A 13,989-nucleotide genomic window follows, 5' to 3' on the forward strand; every position below is an offset into this window, starting at 1 on the left:
TAGGTTTTATTCCCATTTTACGGATGTAGAAGCTGAAGGTCAGAGAGGCCTTAGTAAGAGGCAAAACTGGGATTGGAATCCCAACCCAGAACTTTTGGATTTTCGAGACCTCACCAGGCTACCTTCAAATGCTATTGAGCAAACTCCAGTTTAGAGGATTTGAGGAAGAAATAAAATCAGAGAAGATTGGATTATCATGGTTGTTGATGCAATGCTGTCATTTGCTCAAGGCTTTAGATTTCAGAGAAAATCATATTTGTGAAGCTATGAGATTGTACAATTCTTTCTCCTATGTCATTTTCCCAAGGATATAAAGACCCCTCCAACCTGGGTCCTCATAATGACTCAGAAAGGGAAATAGCTTGCCCAGTGTGCCCTTTGGGTATGATTTATGAAACAGGATGTATCCAAATTTTCACCACGTTGGAGCGATTCAATTTTCTCTAATGGCCTTTATCTGAGAGTTATGTCTATTCGTGGCAGTCACAACCAGTAAGTCATTAGCTTAAAGTATGCTGATTGTTAATTTTAGCACCCTGGGCCCTGGGCCCAGTGGGAGAGGTCTCTCACTTTTGCAAATCGAAGCTAAGGAACATTTGAGCAGTTGGCAAACATTCACATTAGGAAAAGTTAGAAAGTAAGAAGGAATAATTTAAAAGTTAGAATAAGAAGCAGTAGAATTGTTGGAGCTGAGGAGGCAACAGGATAGCTTTTTTCTGGCTGCCTCCCAACTGCTAGGCGCTGTCCTCACCAGAAGAGAGGTGGAACCAGTCTTTAGATCAACACCTACTGTGTGCCAGGCACTTCACATATGTGAGCTCACTAATGTGCCTAGCATTCTTATTTTATCCTGATTATAGATCCCATTTTATAGATCAAAAACCTAATGCTCAAGGTCACACAGCTATTAATGGATGGAGCTCACATTTGAACCTGGGCAGTTGACTCCTGAATCTCTATTCTTAACCAACAGAGCTCTGGATGAGGGTGGCTAAAAGGGCCAACCAGGCCTCCCTTGGAGCTACATTTTGCCTAAGATCTTGAGATCTGGGCACCAGATTCTCACTTTTGATCATTAAATAATTTTCAGCTCAGAGCTAGCTCCCAGAACGCCAGTAAGTGCAGCTTTCTTCTGTGGCTTAGGGCTGGGAGCTCCTCTGATGAGTAGCTGGTCAACCAGAGCCCCAGAGCCAGGAATGGCCCACCCTGAGACACAAGGTGAAGACAGCCATGGCTTTCCTGATTCCAGGAGCCTGAGCTTTCCTCTGAGATGGCCACACAAGCTCCTTCAGAGGGGGCTGCTTGAACAAGCTGGAGCTCTCTAGAGGATGTGTATTCATATAAACCAGGTGCTGGCACACATGGGCATCAGTGAGGACACCTTGACACTGGGCTCCTCTCTCTCTGACCTCTGGGGACTCATGGGCACTTCTGAGTTAACCTGCCTGTCCCATTCCAGAGCTGAGCTGAGTCTGAACAGGACTCATTAATTTCCCTGCCCACTCTGTATTTCCTCGTACTTGATAACCACAGCAAAGGAAAAAGTGCAAGCATACTTGCGCTTTCCCAGTTTTACAGGTGGAGAACTAAGGCTCCATTGACTTCCTATGGTAAACCACTCTGAGGTGCTGGTAGGCCTGTTCACTCCAGCCAGGCAAAGCCTTATTTGGATTTCCCATGGTGGGAATGAGGAAGCCTGTGTGCATGTCCCAGGTGTAGCTTGGCTTGCTGTGTGACCTCAGTCGGTGTCTTTTTCTTTTTTTTTATTTATTTCTTTTTTTTTATTTCTTTTTTTTTTTATTATACTTTTAAGTTTTCGGGTACATGTGCACATTGTGCAGGTTAGTTACATATGTATACATGTGCCATGCTGGTGCGCTGCACCCACTAACTCGTCATCTAGCATTAGGTATATCTCCCAATGCTATCCCTCCCCCCTCCCCCCTCCCCACCACAGTCCCCAGAGTATGATATTCCCCTTCCTGTGTCCATGTGATCTCATTGTTCAATTCCCACCTATGAGTGAGAATATGCGGTGTTTGGTTTTTTGTTCTTGCGATAGTTTACTGAGAATGATGGTTTCCAATTTCATCCATGTCCCTACAAAGGATATGAACTCATCATTTTTTATGGCTGCATAGTATTCCATGGTGTATATGTGCCACATTTTCTTAATCCAGTCTATCATTGTTGGACATTTGGGTTGGTTCCAAGTCTTTGCTATTGTGAATAATGCCGCAATAAACATACGTGTGCATGTGTCTTTATAGCAGCATGATTTATAGTCATTTGGGTATATACCCAGTAATGGGATGGCTGGGTCTATTTCTTTCTTTCTTCTTTTTTTTTTTTCTTTTAGAGGCAGGGTCTTGCTCAGGCTGAAGTGCAGTGGCATAATCATAGCTCACTGTAACCTTAAACTCCTGGGTTCAGGCAGTCCCCCCACCTCAGCCTCCCCTGTAGCTGGGACTACAGGAATGTACCACCATGCCCCATCTAATTTTTCTTTTTCTTTTTTTGTAGAGATGGGGTCTTGCTATGTAGCCCAGGCTGGCCTCAAACTCCTGGCTTCAGGTGACCCTCTTGCCTCAGTCTCTCAAAGTGCTGGGATTGCAGGTGTGAGCCACTGCACACAGCCTCTCTTCTTCTTTTGAACTTGTCTCTCCATTGTCCACGTTAACCCGTCTGTGCTTCTGGCTCCTCATCTGAAAAATGGAGATAACAATAGTGAACTACCTCATGGGGTTATTTTGAGGACTAAATGTAAAGCATTTAGAACAGTGCCTTATACACAGTAAACACCTAAGAAGTGTTTCTCCCTGTCTGCCTCCTCTTCCTCCTCCTCATTATTATTATTACTACAAGGAGGTAATCTCTAAGGCCCCCCTACTAGTTCTCATACTCTGAGAGTATAATGTGAGCTCCTCCAAGAAGGCTGCCTGGACATTGCCCAGGAGCTGTAGTCTTAGCCCTGTCAAGTTCATGGACATATTTGTGTAGATGAGATTCCTATTGCCTTCTAGGTGAGGCCTAAAAGGTAGATGTATCCAATTAATCAGGTGGAGGCTCGGGACCTTGTCTGAGCTTTGTTGAAACTATTTTGGCTCCAGAATTGAGGGGCGGAACAAAGGTCTGGGTGGGGCCCGCTCTACCTGACGCAAGTCGTTCTGGGCTATCCAGCCAGGGTCTCAGGTCCTGGAGGGGATTCAGCCCTGCTCTGTGAGTCCTGAGGTCTGTTCTGCCTACTTGTTGGGCTCTGACACCTGACAGCTGTGAGGGGCTATTGGGGCTTCCTCCAGGGAGCTAGAGCTGTCTATATTTCATGAGGCTCGGTTCATTCAGCAGGGCTGAGTGGCAGCTTGCTTGGTTTCTTGTGCCTCCCCTGGGAACGAGGGGTGTTAAAGTATCTGATTGCTGCAGGATGCCAGCCACCACAGCTAGCAATAGCTCCAATGACTATTGCCACCCTTGCACAGGTCACATAGAGGTCCAGAGTAGGGTGGGGAGGGATATATGTTGTGATTACCTCCTAGGGCTCTTTGCAGCCCTTCTTTCCACTCCTGGGTTCCTACCTCTCCACCCCTAGGGCTTTAGTGCTCTGACTGAAAGCTTGCACCTGACTCTTAAATTAACCCTTGTTGCTGGTCTTACTTTCTGGAGTTCATCCACTCCACTGGTTACCATGAGGACTGAAATTCCACTCTGATCATTTCACTCCCCTGCTCAAACACCTTTGATGGCTCCCTATCACCAACAGGACAGAGACTAAATAATCAGTTCCTTTCACAGTCAGGGCTATAGAAGCACCTTCCCTCCAGCCTCCTGAGAGAGATCTGGGTCCCTGAATACTTGCTCCATTTTCTGGTTTCCTTGCTATGGCTCACACTGCTCTTGGCACTGAATGCCCTTGTCCCATCTTCCCCTGGCAAAATCCCTCCCTCCATTTGAGGCCCAGCTCAGGTGTCACCTTCTCTAAGATGAAGAAGTCTTCTGTATTTCCCTAGCTGAAAGTGACCACTCCTTTTTCTGCATTCCCATGCTACTGAGATAGTTTCCTATAAACTCCACCACCAGGCCAGAGTGCTCCAGCCTTCTTGAAACACTTGCAGTTCCCTAATCTCACCATGCTCATGATTCTGTGTCAAATGCTCTTCCTTGTGCCCTGCACGCTCTTCCTTTTAGCCTCCTTTCCATCCTCTGCTTTTTCTACATTATTCTTTCAAGTTTCAGTGTTGCAGTGATGCCCTGAGAAACTTCCCATGACCCCTTCTCACCACCTTCCATTCTGATCTGGTACTGCTTAGAAGCTTGCTTGTCCCGCTTCGGGGGAGGGTGACATTCCCTTGGTTACCTGTCATTGCAGTTTTTGCACAGCAGTGTGACTGTCCACTGATCCGTCTGTCTGTCCTATGGGAGAACTTGATGAACACAGAGCTGGGAGTGGAGAGGGAGGCTGCCTAGCTGGGTACGACCATGCAGTGAGGACTGCAAGAACTCAGGAGGGACATGCAGCTTTGTCTCAGTGGATATTAGGATGCAGAGCACTTTCTTTTTTTTTTGTTTTTTTGTATATATATTTTTATTATACTTTAAGTTCTAGCATACATGTGCACAAAGGTTTGTTACATATGTATACATGTGCCATGTTGGTGTAGAGCGCTTTCAACGCACAGTGCATATGGTATGCAAAGGCTCCTCCTTCCCACCGTGAGTATTCATCTTACTGAATACTCATCACGGCATGCTGAAATAGTTACCATTGTCTCCAGTTTATCTGTGAGGAAGCTGAGCTTCCTTCCACAAGAACCCATCCAGTCAGTGAGCAAGTGTCTATTGATATTATGCACAAGCCTATGTCAGGCACGGGGGGTATGGCAGTGAGTGGCACATTCCTCTAGTCCCTGCTCCCCACCTTCAGGGGAGAAAGACATTAAGCTCTTATTAAGCCCCTAATGTTACAGTTAATTATTTAATTACAATTGTGATAAAGTCTATGGAGGAGAAATACTGAGGGGACTAGCGAATCTTATAATGAAGGACATGACTGAATCCATGGGTCAGGGAAGCTGCCCTGAGGAAGTGGCATTTGTTCTGAGCTCTCACCAAGGAATAACTTGGTGAGAGGAGACAGAGGAGAGGTTGTTGGGGTCAGAGGAAGGAGTACCATGAAGGTGTTTGGCAGGGGGAGGCATGGCTTGCTGCAGGGATGAACAGCAGCTGGCGTGGCTGCAAGGCTGAAGGACAAGAAGGGTGGTTAGACAGGGACAAGATCCGTGTGAGGCAAGTAGGCCATGGCAGGGTTTGGTCTTTGTCTTAGTAGCAACAGGAAGCCATTGAAGGATTTTAAACAGTGAGTTGATGTGATTAGATTTGTGCTTGAGATCACCCTGGTGGTTGCGTGGGGAACAATTTAGAGAGGGGCATAGCTGGAAAGGGGCGAGTGATGAAAGGAAGCCCTTGCAGAGGTCCAAGTGAGAGATGCCAATGCCTTTGACCAGGGAGGCAGTCATGAATGAAAAAAATATGATGAGGGAAAGGGATGTATCCAGGATAATTCTCAGGCAAGACATCCAGATCTAGCCTCTGGGCTCTAAATCCTGTGCATTTTGCACAGACTGGGGAAGGCAAATTGAAAAAAAGCCTACATTGTAGTCCCATTTTAAGGTGTAATCTGCATGCCAGGTACAGAGGAACTTGATTCTTCTGCAGGTACCACAAGGCCTCAGAAAGAAATCTCCTTTCAGTCTCAAGCTCCTAGTCCTGTGCACCTGATTGATGAATCCTAGATCATGTGCTTCTGCTCTGTGTGCCTGATTGGTGGCACCTAAGTCATGTGTTTTACTCTTGCTGCAAAGGATTCTGGGAAACAAGTGCCTGGCTTTTTAAGTTTCTATGTTGGGAGGCAGGTTTCCACTTCACTAAGACTCTTAAGCAAAGGGATATTTCTCAAATGTAGGAAATGGGTTCATATTTTAGAGGCCAGAAAGAAAGATAAATGTTTACACATAGATTATCTTGGTGCTCACAACAATCTTGTGAGGTTGTCTATTTTTGCCCCATTTTACTGATGGGAAACAGATATGGAAACACTGGAAAAGGCCTGATTTCTTCCCCAGTAAAGCAGTGCTCTCTAAGGGCCTTTTCAGCTCCAAATGTAGAGATTCATAATGATGGGCTGACAGGACAGCTCTGTTGCTTCCAGCTCTTGCACTTTCTGAAGTCTTTGAGAAAGAGCCATATCTGTCTGGTGCTGTCCAATTCCTCTTCGACTCCCCAGCAGCCTCCTCCCTGTTCCTAGAGCTGTCGCCAAAGCTTAACTACTTTCCACAATACTTACTGTCCCCTGTCCTTTCCATGTTGACAGCCCTAATATTGACAGCCCTAATGGGATTGCAGATTAAGCAATCCCAGACATCCTTGGAGCTGTACCTGGATTGGCCCATTAGACAATGGCCCAGAAACCACCTTTGCTCCTGATTTTAATTGAATAATTTACTGTAAATAGCCTCCATTTCCTCCACAAACCCTGTGTCGTTAGCCAAATGGAGGTGAGCAAAGGCTGCCTCTAATGGGATGTGGGCGCAGAGATGAGCTGGCCAAATGGAGCTGTTGTCACAGCAAACATTGAATTAAATCAGAGACACTTGAGACTTCAAGTCTTTCTTGTAAACTAGTCACTTCTGGTGGGAGCTACATAGCCCAGAGCCCTGAAGAAACAAGGCTGCAGGATCCATGGTGGGATTTTCAGTGAATTAGGACAGGCCCTGGGATAGGTGATGGAGGGATTTCTTCTTCCCTGCTCACTCCTACATGTGTCCTTTTCACCTCTCTTCCTGGGAAAAGCAGCAACTCTGCTCTGAGATGTATTTCTTAACTCTTCCTTCCAACAGGAAGGGTAATTCTTCTTGGAGACTGCTATATACCAAGCACAATATCGGGGACTTTTGCAAGTAATCTCATTTAATCCTCATGGTGCTCCTGGGAAGTAGGCATAATTGAGGAAACCACATTTTCAGTGGGTTGGCAATTTTCCCAAGGTTATGTACTTATCAGGTCAGGATTTGTACAAGTCAGGATTTGAATTTATCAGATTCCAAAGTTCATGTTCTTTTTGCAACACCAGTGAGGACACAGCACAGGACCAAGGGCTTGTCTTGAACTCAGTTTTGGTTTCCTAACATTCTGTGTAGCTTTGGAAGGGGTTTATTCTTCAAGTCTGCTCAACAGGATGAGTCTGACTTAGGGCTATGGGAGTCGGTGGGTGCAACGGCTTCAGACTGAAGATGGAACTTTGCAGTAGGAGCTTCCCTGAGGATAGCATGCTTTAAACAGGTCTCTTTGCAGCTTTAACTGGGACTATGATCTCCCCTCCCCTGATCCCTTTAAGGCCTATCTCTGTCCATATGACTTTCACAAAACTGCCAATAAATGAGGAACAAAAGAGAAATGTCCCCATTGTCAAGCCACCCTTCCTCATTCCATATGACTGCAGTGTTTGCTTTTCTTCCTGAGGGCTGTGTCACTGAGGGCTGGCACTAGGTGAAGCTGGAAGATTTACAGTCTGGGAAGTGGGAGCAGTAGGCAGTGCTGGTGAGAGGGAAGAGTGCTGGGCTGTCTGAGAAGGGCCTCCTGGGGTTGGGTGTTGCCATTCGGGAATGGAGTCAGGGTGTCTGTTAGCAAAGGCTGAACACAGGCTCTTATCTTCATCTGCTCCAGCACCTCCCCTTCAATCATCAAACCTGGATTCTAGTCCTCTGCCACCTACTAACCAGTGCTTTCCACTGAATTTAAGAGGTCTCATCTGTAACAGAGGATGATGATAGCATTAAACGAACTAATACTATATGAAGCATTTAGAACAGTGCCTGGCACATAACACATGCTCAGTAAATATTAGCTGTAATTATTATTGTTACAGACACTTTATAAACATCAGGTGGGCTAAACAAGTATTTCCTATCTCGCCTTCCAGATATTCTTCCTCATCCCTAGTGAAAATGAGCGGTGATTCCTCTGAGAGGTAATCTGATTCACAACCCAGACTCTTGACCATGCAGGTCTTTGGGTCAGGACTGTTCCTAATCCCACATTCAGCAAGATTTGGCTTTAGACATTAAGGAATCTTATCCTTTTGGGGCAAAGAGGCAGCCAATAATGACATAGTCTGTGAATAGGGCAGTAATGCATATGCAATCAGATGTCCTTAAGGTGCCTCCCCAGCCTCTGGGAACACAAGAGATCACATGAAGCAAGGTTTTGTGAGCTGGCAGCTCCCCCTGCATAACTGCTGGGAAGCTATGGGTCAAAAAAGATGAATGATGGCACCTCACTGGGGTGCTTTAAAAAATCAAGATATATTAGGCTTATTGCAGTTTCCTCAGCTAACAGCCCAGAGGCTCCTGAAGGAAAAGAAGTCGATTGTTTTGCCTTGTTCCTGCTGTGTTCTAGCTGGCTTCTTGTGCTCACTGCTTCTTTCTGAAGGGTTCACAGGTCGGTGATCCAGAATAGGCTATTGAATGTACAGTCACAGAGCTGTATTTCCGGAATCTGCCTCTTAGAAATTCAGAACAATTTCTTGCATTCAGGCTTCTGCTCATGACAACTCTTTTTTTTTCTCTCTGGGTCCCTCAGAGATTACTTGAATCAGAGTCAGAGGTTCCTCTAATACTCTATGGTATGTATGCTTCACCTCATCCTACAGTTTCCTCTTGGTTCAAACTTCAAATGGCCCTGGAATTTTCTTAGTATTTTCCTGTCTCCTCTCCTACCTTAGACTCTAACCCCCACTTCAATATTTTTACTTTGCCTCTTTTCTTCTCAATGATGAAGATGTTGAAGTAAAACAAAATCTACTTGCTCACTGCCATCTAATCACATCTTAGTTTTATCCTGAGAAGTTGGTGTTTTCCTTTTTTGTACTTTAGTCAAACATATCAAAAGGGAGCAAACGCCTCATTTTATTGTTCCTAGTTTTTCTTTTGTGCCATCCCTTTCAGCCTACTGGCTCACTAGATTCCAAAAATATGCCTTCTCAATAATGACAATAATGATGGAAATAACGATGGTGACATGCTAATGAACGCTTGTTGAGCCTCTCGCTGTGCTAAGTGTGTGACCTGCTATATCTCATTTTCTGCATCTCCCTTAGCATAGCTGACCAGAGAGCTGAGCACATAGCAGACTCATAGGACATAACAATAATAACAGCTAACTATTTATTTAGCTCTTACGTTGGCCATATTCTTCCACATTCCTAATCTCATGTCATCCTTATACTAGCTCTTTAAAATAGATATTATTATCCTCAGTTACAGATGAAGAGATGGGGCTCAACATCAATGTATTAAAAATTTATCCCTCTTATTCTTTCAACAGACGTGTAGAGCGCAGGCTATGTGCCTGGCCCTTGGCTCAGTTCCAGAAACACATGTGATGTCTACCCTCAAGAAGCTCACAGTCTAGTAAGCTCCACAGACAAAGAAACAGGCAATGGCAGCAAGTCTCTGGAATTATCTAGCACCCTAGTTTATTCTGGGCTCCTGCCTCCCCACACTTTTCAGACTGACCATTTTCTTCTTTCTTCCCAGCATTATGAGGAGTGCTTTGTGTTCACCCACATCACTATTAAAGTGCTCCTCCTCCATTCTTTTCTATAGGGCTCCCGTGTAATCACGGAGTAAGACTCTTCTGTTGATGTGCCCAGGCAAAGGTGACAGAATCTGCATATTCCTCAGGGAGGGCTTATTCATGGGCTTGGGGGAGTTGGCAGAGAGAGAGAAATGAAAAAGAGAGATTGTGTACAAAAAGGCCTCCAGGAGCACAGCAGGGACAAGGCGAGGGAGAAAAATACAAACAGGTGGGTAGCTGGTTTGGGTTTAAATGTGAGGCACAGGGAAGCCAGTTGCATCCTCAGTGCTGGGATTGGGAGTCCCTGGAACCTGGGTTACTCTTATTCATTAGGATGCTTTTGGCTGTGTAGAACAAAAACCCTCACTCAGACTGACTTAAACGACAAGAGCTTTTATTTTCTTAGATAATAGGAAGCCTAGAGCTGGGCCAGACTCCAGCATTAGTTGATTCAGTGGCTTAGTGATCAAGGACCCAGCATTTTTTTCTTGGTATGCTAACTTTGTTCTCCAGCTGGTGCTGCTCGTGATTGCAAGACGGTCTGTAGCAACAGTGAGGTGAATATGCTCCCTTGTTCGGGTCCAACAGGAGACATACTGCCTCATCTTGCAACTCTCTGTTGTGAGAAAGAACGCTTTTCCTAGAAGCAATCCTGTCATGGCTCATTGGCCTAAATTGAGCCACATGCCTATTTCTGAACCAATCACTGGCAATTTGGGTGCAATTACATCATCTGAAGTGGAATGGATTTGGGAAAGCAACCACTATGCCGATAACAGGGTCACATTTTCCAGGACACACTTAAGCATAATCACAGTGAATAAGCGAGTTCTACAGTGGTAACAGCCAGGGAATTAGAATGTAGAATTGCCAGTTTTAGCAAGTAATACAGGATGCCCAGTTAAATGTGAATCTCAGATAAACCATAGATACTTTTTAGTACAAGTATGTCCTGTGCAATACGTATGGGCTGTGTGTCCCAATATTTGATACATACCAAAATAAGTCAGGCAAATATTTGGCAATTGGAATAAGAAAATATTTTAGAGATATAAAGTGGGCTAGGGACTTAGAAACAAGATCGAATCTGGGTTCTGCCTTACTTGTGTGAGGATACTGGAGTGTAAACTGGTTCAACAGAAGAAGAGGGCTAAGAGGTCTTACCTCTTTGTCTGCTTTGGTTCCTTGTGGCCTGGGACTGGGAGAGAAAGTGATTGTGCCTCCTCTTTTAGGACCTCGTTGTGCCATCCTGCCCTCTATTTTCAGGGTCACGACCGCTGCGGGCAGGCCTTGCTGCAGATTGGGATCAACATGATGGCACTGCCTGGAGGTCGCCACCTGGACTCCGTCACCCTGCCGGGTCAGCGGTAAGTCCTACAGCTGTCACTCCAGGCCAGGCCTGCCCCATCTGAACCCTGACTGAGGCCCAGTTCCAGCATCCTGAGGCTGCGGGTGACCCCATCTTCCCACGCAATTTTCTGGGGAGGACGCCGAGCATAAGGTATTGGGGATGTCATGTTCACTCAGCAAATACTAATGGAACTGGGCCCTGGGACACTGAAGAATCAGGCATATCCCAGTCCCTAATGAGCTGAAGTCTAATGCTGAGGCTGACCATGAAACAAAGAATCGAATGGGTGTGCTAGTAACATAGAAGATGTCATAGAAGGTGACAACCTAGAAGGTGTCATTCTGCCCTTGGATGTCTTCTCTTTTGCCCAGAGCATCAAGGAGAAAACTGAGCATAGAGCTGATCCTTGGGAAGTACTTGTTGTCCTGAGTTGGGCAATGAGGGAGGGTGGGAAAGGCACATACTGAGAAGAAGGGGAAGCCCGGATAACGAGGGGAGAGGGGCTGGAGAACATCCTGTCTGAAGAAGGAGACACTTGGGGCCACCAGAGGTGCCTCCACACAGCTGGAAGATGTGGTAAGGCAGGTACAGGTTTGATGTGGCTGGTCCTGGAGCCTGAACCCTCTCTCTCTCCCACTTGCAACCTCTTCAGAAGTCTTAAGGTCACAAGAAATTAAATTACATGAAAACGATTTAGGAATCAAATTATTAGGGGGCAAGGCATGATTTCTAACTGATCTTGCACAGCAAATCAATTGGGAGGAAGACCCCAGACTGACTTAACATCAGGAATTATGGCTGGCCATAAAAGATGTAGCTTGTGAAATCTTTTTTTCACAATATCTTCATCCTCACAGTTCTGATAGGGTGAGGTGAGCAACAGAGAGAGGGTGGTATTTCCTTTAATACGTTCAAAGCCTAGCATTGCCAGGCCTAGCCAGAACACTGAGGGAATAGAATCCCTGGATCTAGCAACCTGTTAATTGTGTATGTACTAGGGGCTTATGCATGGTCCACATACACAGAGAAGGCGCATGTGTAGTTACAGGATGTCAGAAGTGTTAATTTGCCTATGATGCAATCTGAAGCAGCATAATAGGCAGATAGTAGCAGCCATGTCTTCTTTCCTCCTGTTCCAAGCTGCCAAGGCCTCTCTTGTGGGGAATAACACCATGGTTATTGTCTCCAGATAAATAATTCATGCTGGATAATTGACTTCTTTCTGTTGTGTTCCACTGAAACTGAATTTCATTTTGCAGTGCCATTGTTCACCTCAGTGCACAAAAATAAATAAATAAGTACTGCCATGTTGCATGGAAGCATCCAGCAGCCTGGGTAAATCATATGGGTGAGGCCATTGGTATTTGAGACCCTTGTGAATAAGTAGCAGCACAAAGGGCTGTTCTAGGTGCAGATTCCTAGGCGAGAGTAGAGGTCAGGAGCAACAGCCTCCTAGGCCAGGGGTTGGGATCCCTTGCTGAACTGGCATGATTGACAGAAAGTGGTCTGACAGGGTGTGGTGGTTCTCAGCTCTGTATCTGAGTCTCCTGGGATGATTTCATATTTAAAAACAATAAAATAAGCAAAAGAACAAAACTCCACTCTTGGAATCTCTTATGTGGGGCTAAGTGGTTGAAAGCATGTAGACCTTGGAATCAGACTTGGATTCAAAGCCCAGTTCACTTCCTGCCAGCTCTGTGACCTTGAGTGGCTGTTTAAGCTGTCTATGCACCTGTTTTTTCTTCAACATAGTGGCAGTGACAGCTGCTTTAAAGGGTAGTAGAAGTGCTTGGGTCCAGGAAAGAAGGTCTCTCTAGAGCCTGAGGGTGCTTTGCAGTACACAAGCTTCACTTTCCCAGGTCATAGAAATCAGTGGTCCCAACTCCTGGTCCTTAGCCTGTTAGGAACTGGGCCCCCACACAGCAGGAGGTGAGTGGCCGGCAAGAGCAAGCATTACTGCCTGAGCTCCGTCTCCTGTCAGATCAGAGGTGGCAGTAGATTCTCACAGGAGCGCGAACCATACTGTGAACTGCTTGCGTGAGGGATTTAGGTTGTATGTTCCTTATGGGAATGTAATACCCACCTCCCTGCATGGAAAAATTGTCTTCCACTAAACCAGTCCCTGGTGCCAAAGGTCCCTGGTGCCAACAAGGTTAGGGACTGCTGGTATAAATAACAGTAATAATCTCTCTCCCTCCCACCAGGTAGTGAAAACGATACAATCTCTGGTCTGAGTACCTCCCTGGGGGGTGGTCAAAGATTTACTGGTGGAAGTGAAGGGGGCCAGAGACGAGCTTCCTGGATAGCAGGAGACTGTGGCTGCTATGTCCCTGGCTGGTCTTCATTTGCTCCTCTGGCCTCCCATCTTTCCATCTGGGATGCTGATCTTCTTGTTGGTTCTGGGCATGGTGGTGGTGCTGCTGGAACATAGCCATGGTGGTCAGCATGTCGGGCCCAGGCTTTACACTCCCAGGGTTGTGCCCTCCACCATCACAACCTGGCCTTCATATTCTGCCAAGATCCAGATGACCTAGTCCTTTGGTTTAACTTTCTTTATGGGAAGGCTTCTGGGGTGTAAGCTGGAGCCCAGGGTCCACACAGGGCTGGGTCCAGATGTCCCCTTCCTTCCCCACTTCCTTTTATAACTTACCTAGCCCACAAATCATCTATGGCATTTAGAATTTTTCTCTCCGAATCCCTGCCAGTGAAGAGTCAGGGTGGCAATACTGATTAATAGGCAGGCCTTTGCAAACCCCCACAACAAAGTTGGCTTATGGTTTCAAGTACTTGTTATGGGCTGGATACTCCACACAGCTATTCATTTAGTCTTCACTATGACCCATGTGTATAATTATTATTATCTATATTTTGCAAACAAGAGGTCATAGGTTGCGTTATATGGGAACAGCCTTTTAGGTGGGGTTTAGAGTTCAGAGTGGTTTTTAGTGACCATCTTTAGGATCAATGCCTGTGGAAGGGGGAGGAAGGAAGCAGGACTGGGTGGAGGGTGA

At 45.9% G+C, this 13,989-nt stretch overlaps 1 protein-coding gene across 2 annotated transcripts in view; it reads left to right on the forward strand.

The window, feature by feature from the left end:
* The window catches only part of INSC (INSC spindle orientation adaptor protein), a 132,273-nt gene that overhangs the window by 26,398 nt on the left and 91,886 nt on the right, over positions 1-13,989 (forward strand). For both annotated transcript variants that reach the window (XM_001172337.7, XM_001172325.6), the window contains exon 2: positions 10,894-10,994. In XM_001172337.7, coding sequence (XP_001172337.3) covers positions 10,894-10,994 — 101 coding nt within the window. The remainder of the gene's footprint in view (positions 1-10,893; positions 10,995-13,989) is intronic.

The sequence above is a fragment of the Pan troglodytes genome, chromosome 9 (assembly GCF_028858775.2).
Source record: "Pan troglodytes isolate AG18354 chromosome 9, NHGRI_mPanTro3-v2.0_pri, whole genome shotgun sequence".
NCBI lineage: Eukaryota > Metazoa > Chordata > Mammalia > Primates > Hominidae > Pan > Pan troglodytes.